Source organism: Lepus europaeus, chromosome 7, assembly GCF_033115175.1.
Source record: "Lepus europaeus isolate LE1 chromosome 7, mLepTim1.pri, whole genome shotgun sequence".
Lineage (NCBI taxonomy): Eukaryota > Metazoa > Chordata > Mammalia > Lagomorpha > Leporidae > Lepus > Lepus europaeus.
Window position 1 is genome coordinate 58,220,635 of NC_084833.1, and position 17,706 is coordinate 58,238,340.

The following is a 17,706-nucleotide window of genomic DNA, read 5'->3' on the forward strand; positions in this document are numbered from 1 at the left end:
GTCAGGGCAGTCCTGTGGGACCTGATGCTCTTTTGGTTGATAACATCAGAAGTGAATTGGATTATGGGACCCTCACCCCTAGTGCTGGAAAACTGCTTGTTGTGGGAAAAGCCCACACATTTTGGTGGCCAGAATCATCGAGTGACTGGGTGAGAGATAAAATGTGTTTTTCCGGAGCCGGTGCAGTGTAATCCTTCGCCTGCGGCACTGGCATCCCATATGGGTGCTTGTTCTGGTCCTGGTTGCTCCTCTTCTAGTCCTTCTCTCTGCTGTGGCCTGGGATAGCAGTGGAAGATGGCCCAAGTGCTTGGGCCCCTGCACCCGCATAGGAGACCAGGAAGAAGCACCTGGCTCCTGGCTTCGGATAGGTGTAGCTCCAGTCATTGCAGCCATTTAGAGAGTGAACCAACGGGAGGAAGACCTTTCTCTCTGTCTCACTGTCTGTAGCTCTACCTGTCAAATGAATGAATAAAATCTAAAAAAAAAAAAAAAAAAGTTTTTCTTTACAACCAATTAAAAAGCTGTCTTATTTCTGGTAGAGAGGTAGAGAAAAATTGATGGTTTGTAGTGGACTAAAGAAGGACACATTCTTTGACATTATTCCCATCAAGAACTGACCTTCAACTTGGGCTGGCCTGGACTATTTTGCCAATGTACAATGATGGAAGTGACTTTATACCAATTCAGGTCTAGCTTTCAAGACAATCAGCACCTTTCCCTGACTCTTTTCAATCCCTTAACCTCCCACCCCAGAAATCCGTCCTCCCTGCAGCTGAGACCACCATGAGGAGAGGCCCTGAGGTAGAGGGAGAAGGGGCACAGCCACACACAGCCTTTCAGCTATCCTTGCTGTCAGGGGACAGAGCTCGCCCTCGTCATACGTGGCAGTCAGCCAGAGCAATGGTCTCTGGCCGGTGACTATGGAAACAGCGCCATACGATGGCCTTGCTAGCTCTAGCCCGCTGTTATCATGCTGGTACGTGCATGTTTGCTTGCCCTAAAATGACCCCGGGAGAGTGCTGTGGTGGATATATATATGGATATGCAGTGTGTGGGAGAAGGGGGAGGAGGAAGAAAAAAAGAGAATCTGCTTGCAACACGCATGGGTGTCGAGCCTCTTTGATCACGACAACTGGTGCCGTGACTCTGATACTCTGCGTGGAATCCAGTAAGTTCCGACCAAGGTCGGTAACCGATTTAACTTCTATCGAAGGGAGTCTAGGGCCATAGGACCTAGGGATACGACTGCATAGCCAATCCTAAGTGTCACTGACGGGAGTCCACAGGCAGTGGTCCGGGAGTATACGCAGGACAAACAGCAGTTAGACCATGGGACATTCACAATCTTACACATATACGTGTGCTGCTTAATAAGCTACTAAGAGTTGCGGGGACGCCCGTCAAAGCAAGCGCGATATGTGCATTCACATGCATACTCCAACAGACCTCTCCATGGTTTGTGAAGGAGGGCCTATTAGAGATCATTGGCGGAAAGTCGGTAGGGAACTCCGTGAAGCAAATGTGGAAGCTAACATAATGAGGTTATGGCGCTGTATTGATTTGGCTATAACATCAGGAGATGGATAGGACGGATATTACAGGAAAGCACGGAGGCTCTGGAAACTTTACAGAGGGAGTCTAAGGAGGGCAGTGTAGCCGGAGAGAAGGACTCAGCCACAATAGACCGAGGCCTGAGACAACCCACAAAAATGCAATCTTGTCAAGAGCAGGGAGAGGAAGGTGCTAATGAAAATCCGTTTTCTATATACCCAGCCATACCAACGGCTTCTCATTTTGAGGAAGACCCGGATAACCCTCCGGGGTGCTTTGATTTTTCACAGACAGTCCCCCCAAGTAAGACCACTCAGAGTCAAGAAGTAAGGCCCATACTCCTCCCTCCGACTCGCCCGACTCAAGAAAGCCCAGCCACGGACCAGGAACTCACGTTCCTGGTGCAGCCTGGACCTCCCCGGACGGCTTATAAAAAACTAAATTGGGAGGAGTATTACAATCCACACCAGATTTTCCCTGTAACAGAGGATGCTCAGGGACTGAGAGGATGGACACCAGTGGACTTTGCCGCTTTAAAAGAACTGCAGAAATCAGTCCAGCTTTATGGACCCCATGCTAATTTCACAAAACATATTTTGGATACTATCGGCACCAGCGGTCTAATTCCAAATGATTGGAGAAATATGGTTAAAGCAGTCCTGGGCGGTGGAGATTTCCTTCTTTGGTCAGCAGCATTTCAGGAGTTAGAGTCCAAATTCAGAAAAACCGTGCTGCCGGGCCACCAGCCAATGCCTGGACAGAAGAAATGTTAATAGGGCAAGGGAGATTTGCCGGCGAGGACATGCAGTGTCGGCTCACCTTAGAGTGTTTACAACAGATAAGGGACCTGGCGATAGGAGCCTGGAAAGCCGTTCCTAAGAGGGGAGAGGTTAAACACACCCTTACAAAAATTATTCAAGGCCCCTCAGAGCCATATGCAGATTTTATACACAGGCTTATGGAAGCCGCTGGAAATCTCTGAGACCACTGAGGAAGCTACGCCCTTGTTATGGCGCTTGGCATATGAAAATGCAAACAAAACCTGCTGTGAGGCCTTACGGCCCTGGCAGCACAAGGATATCCCAACTTTTATGAAAATATGCAGGGATGTAATGGACGATGTAGCCTCAGGAGCTCATGCCGCCATGGCTATGGCCAAGGCCCAAGGCATTTCTAGTAGAAAATGTTTCAAGTGTGGACAAACAGGTCACCTCAAAAGAGAATGCAGACGCCCTGTTTCTCAACATGGGGCCTCTGGGCTGTGCCCCAGATGCAGCAAGGGAAACCACTGGGCCAGTGACTGCTATTCCAAAAAGGACAAGACAGGGAACCCCTTGCCTAGCAAGGTTAATCAGGAGGAGGAAGAAAAAAAGAGAATCTGCTTGCAACACGCATGGGTGTCGAGCCTCTTTGATCGCGACACCTTGCCATGTGGGTGAAAATTATTTTGGTGCCTCTAGAGCAACCTGGCTGCCAGCTGAATACCAAGGAACCCTAAGGGATACCATGTGAAGTAAGAAACACTCAGCTAAATCCTTTTTGAATTCTAGAAACACCAAGTCATGAGATTTCAATAAAATGGTTTCCATTTTAAGTGACATTTGGGATGGTTACAAAGCAATGAACAAGCAGAACGGTCTTTCACAGGTAAATTTATTGTGCCATGATTTTGTCAAATGGAAGAATCCGTGTTTAGCTATAACCCACACTAACTTCATACCACCTTAAAGAAAATTAAACTTTTTTTCCCCCCACAAAACTACAGAAATTGTTCATCGTAAAAGTAGGCTCCCATTTCTAACGAAACTGTAATTCTCAAATATTAGTGTGCATAAAGAATTGCCTGGGCAATTAAAAGTGCTGGGTCCTAAAGACTATTACTTCCATGTTCAGCTTCACTATATCTGGTATGCTAAGTAATCTGCATTTTAAGACAGCACCCATGTGACTTTGACACTTGTCATCTCACGATCATACATGGAGAAGCATTCCAATAAAAAGAGCCAGAGATAGTGAGGCTGTGAATTAAGCCAAGGCAGTGGGAATTGAACAGAAAACAAGACACTTTAATCTTCTCTATTCCCATCTTGGAGCCTCAATTCTGGCTTTCTCTTAATCTGAGTCCTTAACCTTTGCATTCAATTAAAAATATCTTACACTTTTCAGATAACTTTAAGTTTCATTTTATTTAGCCTCTCCAACTATGTGTGATGTAGAATGAACATTTTACAGAAAAGTGACTACCTTATATCTAACAGATGTCATTTGTGATCTCTGTGGTACTGCAATATCTAAAGCTAAGAAACATAGACCCTGTTACTCTGAAGTTTTTCTGATTTTTTTTTATGGGATGTCAGGTTCTTCACATGAGAAACACTGCTACCAGGACCCATCTTCTTCACTGCTATCATTGAACTGCCACCAAGACCCATCATCTTCATTGTGATCGTTATAGCCTGGCTTAATGACTAAATGTGGATTCTTAAGTGTCACAGCTTCCAGCAGCTTCTGGGCTTCCTCATCAAAGGCCTCTTTGCACAACCTGAGAAAACAAGGGAATGTCTCTTCTTGCATTCAGTTTCCTCACAGCCCTCCACTTTCTCTGAAAAAATTACAGGGGGTAAAACAAACCAAAAAACTACCCTGTAAAATAAAAGAGTACTAATATGGATGGGGAGTTGCAAAGGGAACAGAGATACAGTGATGGAGATAGAACAATTAAAGAAAAATGAAATATAGAAGAAACAGATTAAAATGAAAAAATGATCCTCTAAGAGCTTTTTTTGTGCAAACAAAATACTACCAGTACTACTAATGATAATGAAGACAACAGCTAACACAATCCATGTTTTTATTACTATGCTATGTACTATTCTAAGTGCTTGGTCTATATTGACTCAGTGATCATCACAATAACCTTATATGTAGATTTTTATCATTTTATCCATCTTACAGATAAGGAAACCAAATAACAGGTCAGGGAGCTAGCCTAAATTAAACATTTAGGGGGCAGGTGTTGTGGTACAGTGGGTTAGGCTGCTGCTGGGGATGCCTACATCCCATTCTGTAGTGCCTGGGATTCAATCCTCATTTCTGATACAGCTTCCTGCTAGTGCACCTGAGAGGCAGCAGGTGATAGCTCAAGTAGATGGGTTCCTGCCACCCATGTGGGACACCTGGATGGAGTTCCTGGCTTCTGCCCTGCCCAGCCTCAGTTGCTGCAGGCATTTGAGGAGTAAACCAGTAAATGGAAGATCTCACTCTGCCTTTCAAATAAACTTAAAAATATATAATTTGTAAATACCACTCATTATCCTGTATATTTAAAAAAATACACATGTACTTAGTTGGTAGGGCCAGAATTCAAAAATCAGATAATGTGGCTCCAGAATGTTTAACTCTTCACAACTATGCTGTATTATGTCTCTCAAAATCCAGTGTTCTATGAGACAAAGACAAGTGCCATGAAGTACCAGAGGATCCATAATCAGGTTGATAATAAGGCCTGCAATAAATGAATGGCTCTTCATACCCCTTATTATGAGAAATTCTCCCTCTGAAAAAAAGCCAGTGAAGACTTACCCTAGAATTTGTAGTTTACATTGTGGAGACCTCAATACTTCACATAACTTCTTAATCCCTTCGGACCCTAAGGGATTCTGTGTCAGATTAATTTTTCTCAGTCTTTGGTTGCTGATAAGAGTAGAGGAGAGATCCTGACAACAGAGAGAAGTCAAACCACAGTATGCCAACCTACAGGGAAAAGACAAAAGATAAACATAATTCTATCACATTGCAGAGAACAAGCAAATGGAGGATAATTCCAGAAACTGAAAAAAAATGAGCAGTTAGGGTCAATTCAAAGACCATAAATATTTTTAATATTCATTTATAGGCAGAGAATGTCCTTCCCTGAATCATTAATTACAAATTGATTATGGTCTAGGGAATAGATAAAATATACAGGTACACAACGTGCTATGAAGCAGTTGAATCCTTAAATGTTAAAATTATAAAAATATAAGATTTTATAAGCTTGCTATTAAGTATTTTAGAAAGAATGAGGTATCTAACACCACAGTATTCATATCAATAAAAATGCATAGACCCAAACCAATATTACACCTTTTTGAAGAGCAGTCAGCTGTTTATAGGTGGGAAGGAAAATTGCCAAGGGAGATTAACAAATTAAACAGCCAGTCCACCAAGAGCCCTTGAACAAGCCTACAATAGAGTAATACACAAATAAGCCTACTAAACTCAGCTTTCTGCATCTGATGTTCCCTAGACCAACAAATTTGAACTTACTTTTCGCCTTATAGTTACCTAGTCATTGAACAACTGTATGCCTATATAAGTAATGAACATACAAAACAGATTTTTTTAAGTCCTGCCTACTCATAACTCATTAATGTGGTGAAGAGATAGTCCCACCAATTAAGATACAAGGTATGCAGATATTGCAGAAAATACACTTTAGGATAAAAGAATTATAAGACAAAGAATTATCAAGAATGTATCATAAAACATTTAGAGTTTTCAGTCATGAATAACAGTCTCAAAATACAGAAAACAAAAACCAAGTCAGACAGAAATCTAGAATTATAAGGGAGATTTTAATATTTCTCATGGTAATTGTTTTGTAAAAATACCACTAAAATATAATTAAGAAAACATTTAACAATCAACTGATACAGAATACTGCTAAAAACAACTCGGCATATGCTTAAGTACACTTTGGAACATATATAAAAAATTGGGCCATGAAGTAAATGTCATCAAATCTAAACTAAAATCATGCACAGTATGGTCTCAGAAACAATGCTAGAGATTAAAAATATATAAAATAAGAACACCCTTCTTATGTTTGAAAATTAAGTGGTACATTTTAAAATGATCCAGGTGTTAAGGACAAAAATTTAAGAGTATTTTAGACTGAAAAATAACAAACTGTATATAATAGTGAAACTTGTAGGATGAAGTTTTTGCCATGATTTAAGGGAAATCAAAGTCTGTGTTGGAAAAGAATGGTGATATATACAATATAAGCATCCAACTTGAGACTTTAGAAAAACAAATGACAAAAACAAACCCCAGGGAAGTAACTGAAATAAAGCTTTACAAACTATACATAGAGGATTAATGTGTTTTTTTGAAGAGAAAAATAACATGAGAAAAGGCTCAAGTTGCCAATATCAAGAATAGGAAATGATACATCACTATAGATTATTTAAAATCTAGACAGATAATATTAGACACTTGCCAGTAAGTTTTAAAATCTGGATGAATGGATAAAATTTAACATTACTTACCAAAAATTAGAGAAAACCTAAGTAAAACTGTTTTAAAAATTGAATAGAAGTCAAATAATCTACACATAAAGAAAACTCAGTTTAGATGGTTTCACCAGAAATTTTTACAAGATTAAAGGAAGAAATAATTTTAGGAAGAACACCCCTAAACTCATTTTGTGAAAATTTTGATACAAAAATTTGATGAGGCCTGCACAAGAAAATACACAGTATTCATTATGAATAAGGATGATTACTCATATACTGTTTTGAAAAAAATCACATAATGTATATAAGAAATACTGTGACAGTTTTAGCCCCCAAAACCAAGGTTTATATAATCAATCAGTATCATTCATCACATGTGGCAAATTTCTTAGCTTAATATCTATTCATGATATAAAAGGGAAAAAAAAAACTGGGTAAAAAAAGAGAACTCCCTTATATTGATAAACGAGTAAGCCACTGAAATTTCTTTCAACACTGGGAACTTAAGGAAGCCTACTTTGACCAGATATATTAACATTTTGTCACATAGTAATACTTAAGACAATTTTTAAAAAGATATTAGGACAGAAAAGGGAAAAAACACTATTATCCCAAATTATGTGACTGTATACTTGGAAAAATCCAAGAGTCTAATTAGAATCAATAAGAGAAAATAACTGGATATTATACATGAAATCGTTCAAAAACAAACTATTATATAAAGAATAAACAATAATTTACAGTAGCATTGAAACATAGCAAAGACTTTGGGATAAAAGTTAAAACAAATTACAAGGCCACTTAAGAAAATTACTAAGCTTTACTGATAGATCTAAATACATAAGGATAGGGGCCAGCACTGTGGTGTAGTGGGCTAAGCTTCTGCCTGTGGTGCTAGAATCCCATATAGGTGCTAGTTCAAGTCCCGGCTGCTCCACTTCTGATCCAGCTCTCTGCTATGCCCTCGAAAAGCAGAAGATGGCCCAAGTGCTTGGGCCCCTGCACCTGCGTGGGAGACCCAGAAGCAGCTCCTGGTTCCCAGCTTCACAGCAGCTCAGCTCTGGCCATCGCAGCCATCTGGGGAGTGAACCAGCAGACGGAAGACGTTTCTGTCTCCCTCTCTAACTCTACCTCTCAAATAAAATTTAAAAAAGGAATAGATACATAAGGATAAATACCATGTGGTATATCAGGAGACTCAATGGATAAGTCCAATGCAATTCTAATCAAGATGCCAACATACTGGTAGGTTGAGAGTAATGCATATGCACTTCTGTGCAACTTGATAAGTTGATATTTAAAAATTTAAAAAGATAAAGAATAATGAACATTTTCATGCAAAAGATGGGAAAACTTCCCTGGTGGACACTATGGCTCATTATAGGGCTATGCTATGTTTTGAATATGGTTTGAGTACATCTTCCATAGGTTCATGTGCTGGGCTTGGTTCTCATTAATTGGCAGTGTTGGAAGGTGGTATGGAATCTATAGGGAAGGGTCTAGAGAAAATTAATTAGGTCACTGAAGGCAGTGCCCTTGGAAGGAATTAATGAGTTCTGCAACAGGGCCGTTATGGAAGAGCAAACCTGGTCTCTGTCTCCTTCTGGCTTCCTGTCTCACCAACTGGTCTCTTCCTCTCATACACATTCCCACCACTGTGATGCAATACACCATGGAGTCTTTACCAGAGTTGAGCCAATGCTGATGCAATGTCCTTGGATCTCTAAAATTGTGAGCTAAATAGACCTCTTTTCTTTATACATGACCTAGCTTCAGATTATTTCATTGTAACCACAAAAAAGATTAATACAAGCCATATTAATTAAGACTGAATTGGCGATACTGGGGAATTACCAACAGGTCAATGAAAAAGTACAAATCCATGCACCAATGACAATGTGATTTTAATAGGCTTCCCTGCCAAGCAGGAAAAAAGGCAAAATTTTGCTGGAAAAAAATGTCTACTCATATAGGAAAAAATATTAAATTGGTCTTGACCAACGAATACCCATGTAAGAAAACATTAAATTGAACTTAGCCTCCAACTATAATTTTAAAGGGTAAATTTAAGACACAAAAGCTTAATGATTTGCCCTTGAATTTCAGGAGATAATACAGAACATGGAATTTGAAGTGTGGAATATTAGGTTTCTATATGTGTCATACAGATGCTTTTGTCTCTCTACCATCTGATCCCTCTGGACCAAAGGTCTAATTAGAAATGGAGGATCACCAAAGAATAAGTGAAATTGTAGCCTCCAGGATGTGACACAGTGATTTCACGATCGTCAGAAGAGCAACAGCAATATTCGGGGCAGGAACTAAGAAATGGGAGGTACAGAGAGTGGGGGGCAATTAATGCTGTTTTCCCCTAGATCCAACACTGCAGCCTAGCAAAATAGTCATGTGGTCAGTGTGAGTCAAGCAGCAGCTGCAGCTGTCAGACGACTGCCTGACCACATGCTACAAAGAAAGAAAATGTCATGTGGACATTAGCAAATCCTGAACTATTCTATGCCTGATGCCATCAATGGCAGCCCCCTTCCCCAGTGGACCCTTATATGTACACAAACACAGCAACCAGTGTGAACTTATTTCAATCTGATATAAACTTATCTGGATGTCATAACAGTCTTGAGTTATATTATGTATGGAGAACCATGCAGGTGCAACTACCAGTGATACTGTTCACCTAGCTCAATCAAACCAGTGTAATGGTGACCCAAATTAGATAGGATAAATCCCAAACTAATGACCTGGGTTATACAAGCTGCTTCAATTAATTCCATTTTCCATGAACCTTTTGAAGCCCAGGCTTATGCTTGCATGTGGTAAACTGAATCACTGAAGGTTTCTCTGTTGGTGATGACCCATCTTTTGCCTCCTATGTTGGCAGGGCATTCCAAACTTCCTTTCATGGGTCATAATGAATAAAATGCCAATTAGTTCTCCCTGAGACTTACTCAAAGGCTGAGTCTGAGTAGGGATGCAATTAATACTGCAAAATGGGTTAAACCTGTGCTTGGAATTTTATTGATCATGGCCTCAATTATATGGTTTATAAGATTAATTGAACAGATTAAGTCCAAGCCTCTGTTAGATTAACCAGATTGGCCAATGGAGTGCTATATTCATACAAAAAGCACCAGAAGCCAAGACTATGGTGTAGAAACAAAGGGTGCATATTGTTGGGGGACATTCTTCCATGGGTCTTTCATTTTCTATGAATTGCTAATAAAAAATGCAAAGCCCCGATACCTCTTTACCTGGGCCACTTCCCAGAGTTGTATTTGTAATAAGCAACTTTGAGAGACAAAGTAACATCCCTCTCTAGGACAAAGAACATGTTTGCTTACTGCTTGCTATACAGAATGATGAGTCCCTTAAACTCAGTGTTACTCATCTGGAGGTAGCCTCCTGTAGGTATAAGCATGTATCTGGGTTCACAGCAGCTGTGCAAGATGCAAGGTACAAGAAGAACACACATGCTAATGTTCATGTTCTTCCTGTAAGTAATAAAGTCCTTTGTCTCAGATGGAAGTCTCATTCTTTCTGCCATCACACATGAAATAATGATAGGCTAAGTCATTAGGCTATAAATAGGATAAATTAGATCTCAGACCCAACAATTACATCAGTGTTATGATAAAAATGTATAAGTGGACCAGAAATAAAAGCAGCACTTTCTTGGAAGAGTCAAGAAAGATTTCTCTAGGAGAATACTAAATTCCTAAATATCTATCATCACTTCTGGATTTCCCACATGTAGAACACAATTCTTGACCCACAGGTCAATAACTCATGTTGTAAAGGTGAAAATGTACTAACCAATATCAGTCCAGTATTTACTAAAAGTCTGAACAATACTGAACATAAGTAGTACCCAAAATAGGATGGAATTTTATTAGATTGCAAGATCCTTGACAACCTGGGTAGTAGTTTACTGATAGAAGATGATGATTAAAATCTTCAATTTAGCAAGAAAAAGGCACTAAGGGGGACACAAAGAAATGCGAAATATGGCTTCTATACAGAAGAACATGTAATATATCGCGCCACATACCTGAAGTCCAAATTCTTATTTCTGAGGGTAATGTATCTTCTAGTCCCATTTAATTTTACTCTCTCCATATACTACACTTCTTAATACATTATCAGTTTTGTATCATTTTCCTAATGGAAAACTGAACTCACCCAAGCTTCTGGATGTTACAGTTTGGCTGTCTCAAAGCGTCACACAGAATTTTCACTCCACCATCCTGCAAGTTATTGTTCCCAAGGTCCAGGCTCCAAATATTTGGGTTGTTCAAAATAGCAGAAGCCAGATCCAGACAACAAGCACTTGTAATAGCACAACCCATTAATCTGCAAGAAATACAAAAGACAAGTCAGCCACAAAGTTGTGAGGATCAAGTTCCTCTTAGAAGAGATGCTCAGGTAGTTGAACTCTTTTCTAACACTATCTACAATCCAGTACACACTTGATCAGGTCTAATCTTACCAGTAGAAATGAATGCGATTTTCTTTTTCCAGTTGTGAGGCAGAGGGAAAAGAGACAGTGTACCGTCTCATCACTGGTTTATGCCCCAGAGGCCTACAATGGCTGGATATGAGCCAGGCTGAAACCAGGAGCTGGGAACTCAATCTAGGACTCCTCCATGGGTAGCAAGGACCTACTATTTGAGCCATTACTGATGCCTCTCTGGGTCAACATCAGCAGGAAGCTGGAATTGGGGGTGGAGCCTGGATTCAAAATCAAGCACTCTGTCAAGAGATGTGGACCCCTTAACTATTAGGCCACATGCCTACCACAGATGGGATTTGTTAACAAGAAAGTAGAGGTTAAAACCATTTTCTCCCACAAACAGATTACCTACAGAGATTTCAAAATCAAGAGCATAAATAGTGATTTACTAATACTTAAAAATTGATAAACTTTATCTAGGAATCCACAGATCTCTATGTTTTTAGTTTAATATATTTTTGAAATAAAAGAGCTTCCTAGAAATCTCAGAGTCTTAACTCCCAAGAACAAAGGAATCCACAGGTAAGATTTTTTTTCAAGGTCTCTGCATGGCATTTAAGAGCATTCACAATCTGGCTTCAATCTTTCTCTTTCCGTACTTTCTTTCCCCCGATTCTCTAACCATACAAATGGATTTATCTCCAAGTATACTACATCTGTTACTTTTCTCTTATTATTTCTCCATCCTCTCCAGATCCTTCAAACCTTAACTAGTTCTGCTTTACTATATGAAGGCCCACTCCTTGAAATTTTTCCATATCCTTGTAACATTTGGAATATATTGTAATTGGTTGTATATTTACTGTCTTGCAATCATTCTGTATTCCTTGAAGACCATGGCCTTGCCTTTGTGCCCTTAAGTTTCCTTAGCATCTATCTATCTCATATTTGTTGCCTGTGTTGTTGAAAGAATTGGCATGGCTGCATAGAAGCTATTAAGGTAGTAAGAAAGTGCAAATTTGTCTATATGTTTACAGTAATGCTAAGAAGAGAAGGTGAATTGAGCAAAGACCTTGAATATTTAGGGCACTTGGAAAATTTTCTGTGTTGAAATGGAGGCTTTAGATTTCATATCATCAGTAAGTAAAATTTGTCTTCCAGTTGAAAAACAAAGAAATTGCATAGAATCACATACTGGCCCATATCATATATATTTCTTCAAAGAACTACAGGTGCTTATTGAACATGAGGGTTTCATCACCTTAGTGTTTACAGATGTCATAATAAACTATTAAACTCATTTATAAGTTTGGATATCAGGAGTCAGTACAGTCAAGGCAAACACTTCTGGGTATACCAAGGAGCTTAATTTTATTGTAAAAAAAAAAAAAAACAAAAAACACCTCTTCTTGGGTTAGACGCTCAGCAACTTACCCAAGCTGTGTTTGTCCTAATTGAGGCCCTAATGAGAAAGTAAGCCAAGATTGCTGTGACACCTCTCTAGCTTCACTGTAGCAATACTCACATGATGAAATGTTAAATATCAGTCATTAAAATAACCAATATTATGATTTAAAGTAAGCATTTAAATGTGTTTCTGAAATACTACTGAAAAGGAAACCCCGAAGTCATTTCTATACCCTTATATATACACAAACCATTCATATATATGTAGATCTACTCAAATTAAGGAGTATGATAGGAATAAAACATTGTTTTTTAAAAAACAGACTGTAGGGTATTTTTATTTTATTTTATTTGTAGGGTATTTTTAAAATCCTCTTTCAGTTTGAAAGTTGGCCAAATTATAAACCCAAGCTTAAATAAACTATACCTATGTAATCTGTTCTCTTTATATTAATAAAAAAACTGAGTTAAAAATATAACCCGAAACACAAACTAGTAAAGCACAATTTCAGCATCACAGACATAAAGATCTATAGTAGATTCACCTGGGTATGACCAAAGAAAATGTAAAATGACTACCATTCAGCTTGACACCTCTGGTCCTCTTTACCCAAGGAAAGCTAACTATAATAACTGCAATAATTCTAATATTTGTTTGAAAAAAATGGATTCAGCATGAGAGAGAGGGGGAGAGAAAGAGATAGAGAGAAAGGACACCATCTGCCAGTTTATTTCTCAAATGCCCACAATAGCCAGGGCTGGGGCCAGGACCAAGCAGAAGATGAGAATTCATTCTGGTCTTCCACATGGGTGACAGGGACCCAAGTATTTGTTTCAATCACCAGCTGATTCCCAGGATGCACATTAGTATGAAGTTGGTGTGGGAAGTGGAACTAAAACTTAAATCCAGGTACTTCCATATGGGATGTGGGTGTCACAAGCAGTGTTTTAACAACTGTGCCAAATGGTTATCCCATATAGTAATTCTTTATAAACATATGATGAACAAACTTCCCCAGATTATCTCAGGCAGAATGACAAAAAGAGCATACATAAGACAAATATTCTTTTCTCAGATAGTTTTCAGCCTTTCTGTGTCCCCCCTATCCTCACAAACATCTTGTAGTTGGAACCACATAAAAGTCAAGTTACAGAAAACCTACTCCACATCCTGAAGATTGCAGCTTGGATGCCGAAAGACATCACACAGAAGCTTTGCTCCTTCATCTTGTAGGAAGTTTAATCCCAGGTCCAGATGTCTCAGGCTCTTGTTGTGGAGAAGAGAAGTAGAGAGACATCTGCTGCTAAGTGAAGTCAAATGGCAGTGCCTCAGCCTATAGGAAGGACAATGTCAGGAGAGATGGATCATCGCTCTACTGCCCAGAGACATATACTTTCAAAAAGGTTTCATGTTACAACCCCTCGTCTACCTGCCAGCACTCCATCTCATATCATTCACCATCACTCCCAGCCTCTCTCATTTGGGACACGTAGGTTTACAACAATTTGGACTACAAGCTAAATTCATGTTCCTTATCATAAATCAAGTATTATTTACATTGCACAAAAATACATAGCTGCATGGAATAGCTGAGGAACCAGATGGAGTAGAACAGGCATAATCATAATAAAGTATGTACTCTTTGTTGTAATCAAAGTAGCACTCTGAATTTGTAAGGAAAAGGAATATTATGGCATTAATATTTTTGTGCAACAGATCTATATGGGGGAAAGAAATTTAAGCTTTGTATCTAAACTTGGGATAATTGAACATGTAAATGTTAAAAATTAAACTATATAGAATAGGGGATGACTTTAATCAAAGAAGTGTGTGTAATTTTGATAAAACCTCTAGAAGTTATGAAGCAAATTTGACTCCACAAAATTCTATATTCTAAAAAATGATAAAGTGGTAAATAAAGCAATAACAAAAAGTATTTGACTTAAATAAAACAGCCTATATATAATATTTGTAGCTATAGTTTATAACATGCAACAGAAAAACATCCAGAAGAAAACAGCCTATGGAGAGGAAATTCCTAGAACTTAATAGGCCAAAACATTTGGAAAGATGCTCAACATCAAATTACTTCAAAAGTTATTTTTGAACCATGTAATTAATACTGATCAGAAAGATTTTGACTCCCTAGTGAGGGTTCTAAAACTCAGGGCCCTAAACTGCTGCTGGGAATATAAGCCATCCACATGGCAGGTAATTTAACCGTATCTGACAAAAACCATGCTTCATTAATTCCATGTCTAGGAAATTATCTGACAAAAATGAACAGATTAAACACACTGTGATCCAGCAACACAATGGCTGTCATTTGTGTTTAGTGCTGTTTACGTATTTACATGGTCATCAGAGCCCAGACTATGCAGTTGAATAGATCAGAGACTTTAGTTCTGGGCTTTTTTTTTTGACAGGGAGAGAGAGAGAGAGAGAGAGAGAGAGAGAGAGAGAGAGAGAGAGAGAGAAAGGTCTTCCTTCCACTGGTTCACCCCCCAAATAGCCACTAGCCAGGAGCCAGGCGATTCCTCCTGGTCTCCCTTGAGGGTGCAGGGCCCAAGCACTTAGGCCATCCTCTACTGCCTTCCCAGGCCACAGCAGAGAGCTGGACTGGAAGAGGAGCAACTGGGACAGAATTCGGTGCCCTAACTGGGACTAGAACCCGGGGTGCCGGCGCCGCGGGTGGAGGATTAGCCAAGTGAGCTGCGGTGCTGGCCGAGACTTTAGAATTCATCATTTTCTTGTGAAATACTAGGGAAATCACAGTATCTTTCTAAACCCCATTTTCCTCATCTATATAGCGAGGCACCTACAACTCAAATGGCCAACTTGACACCATCAGGTACCATTGTATAGATAAAAAAAATCAGGTACAGCGTCCAGAAATGACACAATAAATGGTCATTACTAATATCATCATCATCTTATCATTAAGGTGAATAGCAGGAAAGAAAGCAAATGACATATGTTCCTATTATTTGCCCATTTTAAATACATTTTTAAATGTTTATTATACCAGAAGAACGAAAACTGGTAGTTACTTACACAAGGCTCTGTAGAGTACACTGTGGATGCTGCAAAGCATCACTCATAAACTTTACTCCACCATCTCCTAAGACATTATCTGTCAAACATAAATGTGTCAGCCTTGTATTGGTGATGAGAGCCAAAGAAAGATCCTCACAACCAGCTTCTGTGAGGCCACAGCTTTCTAAGCTGCAAAAGAAACAAGATAGGAAGGGATCTGTTAGTTCCAAGTTCATGCTTCTCTTTTTTACGGGGAAATTAGCTGGCATCCACAACCCTATACCTGTACTAAGAATCAACCTTAACACATTTCCTTAGATTCCATTGTAGCTGTGTACAGGGTATGCTGAAACAAGACACAGAAGGGGAGAGAAGCCTAGATGAGAATGAAAGTAAGAGGTCAAAGAAATGTTTCCAAAAGTCAAGTAAAAGAAGAAAGAAATAGAGGGAGATAAGTGGGTTCTATACGGATCTCACACAGAATTGACAGACGAGCTGGTCAGTGTCAGGACCCAGTTTCCCCATTCAGATCATAAGTAAGCTATGTGGAACTGAACAAAACAACTCACGACAGTCTCTCCAGAGGACACTTCGAATGTCTTAAGGCCTCACATAACAGCTTCACTCCATCATCTAACAGATTATTGGTTGACAGATTCAGAAATCCCAGACTCTGGTTTCTAATAAGAGCCTTGGATATATTTAGACAACAAACTGTAGTTAGGTCACAGGACTCTAACCTGGAAAAAAATACAGAAAAACAGAAATGATCATTTCCCAGAAAAGGATTACAGTCACCATCTAGTCATCGGACCCTGCCTGGAAATCCAGCTGCTTCACGTAGAATAGGAAATATTCCACTAAAGCATTAGGTTTTGATAGAGTTAAGGAAGGGAGAGAAAGAATCTTCTCTCTCCCTTCTCCAATCCCCTGTGAAAATACGTATGAAAGATTTTCAAAAATCTTTAATTGATGACAGACTTTAATCTATGCAGAATTCCCTCAAACTACATCTTAGAAGATAATCTAAGGATGACTAAACACTTGTACACTGACTTCTGAAACATAAGAGAATGACTGGAAGTCAAAAGCAGAAGTTGCAACCCTCATAAGCTCATTTGTTTATGGGAGTCAACTCATGATTTCTGAGGAACCCAGTCTTTTAAGACTAAAAACAAGAATTAAACCAGAAATAAAACTGTTTCTGGGGCCAGCACTATGGCATATTGGGTAAAGCTGTCACCTGCAGTGCCAGCTCCTATATGGGTGCCGGTTCCAGTCCCAGCTGCTGCACTTCTGAGCCAGCTCTCTGCTATGGCCAGGGAAGACAGTAGAAGATGACCCAAATCCTTGGGCCCCTGCACTGGTGGGGAAGACACAGAAGAAGCTCGTGGCTTCTAACTTAGGATTGGTGCAGCTCCAGCTACTGTGACCATCTGGGGAGTAAACCAGTGGATGGAAGGCCTTTCTGTCTCTCTCTGCCTCTGCCTTTCTGTAATTCTGCCTTTCAAATAAACACATAAATCTTTTTTTTTTTAAAAAAAGAAAACTTTCTAAAAATACAGCAAGGCAGATATGGCAGCATTAAAAAGGGGTATGGAAGAAATGAGAAGTATTAGGAGCATATAAGCCTTGTTCTGTTCATCCCTGCTATGTCATAACAGTGGATATAAGCTAGCTCTCTGAACAGCGAGTCCAGATTGGTAGAGTATTTGCATAAAAATCTCAATTGAGAGGGTCGGAGCCAAGATGGCAGATAGTGAGGACGTGCGCTGTAGTTTGGGAAAATAAAGTTTCATAAAAGTGGAATTACTGTAGCCTCAGGAAAAGACTCAAGAAAAAAACTGCAGAGGAAACGCTTCCGGATCTAGTGAATGTGACACAGAGGACGTACAGGGAGCCCACCACGTGGAAACCCAACCACGGGAGACGAGCCTCAGAATCTCGCCAACGCAGGAACGAACGGA

The 17,706-nt window shown here is 39.5% G+C and overlaps 1 protein-coding gene across 1 annotated transcript in view; it reads right to left on the minus strand.

The window, feature by feature from the left end:
- Positions 1 to 3,298: 3,298 nt before the first annotated feature.
- The window catches only part of NLRP14 (NLR family pyrin domain containing 14), a 40,525-nt gene continuing 26,117 nt past the window's right edge, over positions 3,299 to 17,706 (minus strand). The window contains 6 exon segments of the mRNA XM_062198141.1: positions 3,299 to 4,093; positions 5,134 to 5,304; positions 11,025 to 11,195; positions 13,866 to 14,036; positions 15,758 to 15,928; positions 16,309 to 16,479. Of these exon segments, the coding sequence (XP_062054125.1) occupies positions 3,931 to 4,093; positions 5,134 to 5,304; positions 11,025 to 11,195; positions 13,866 to 14,036; positions 15,758 to 15,928; positions 16,309 to 16,479 (1,018 nt within the window). The 3' untranslated portion in view covers positions 3,299 to 3,930.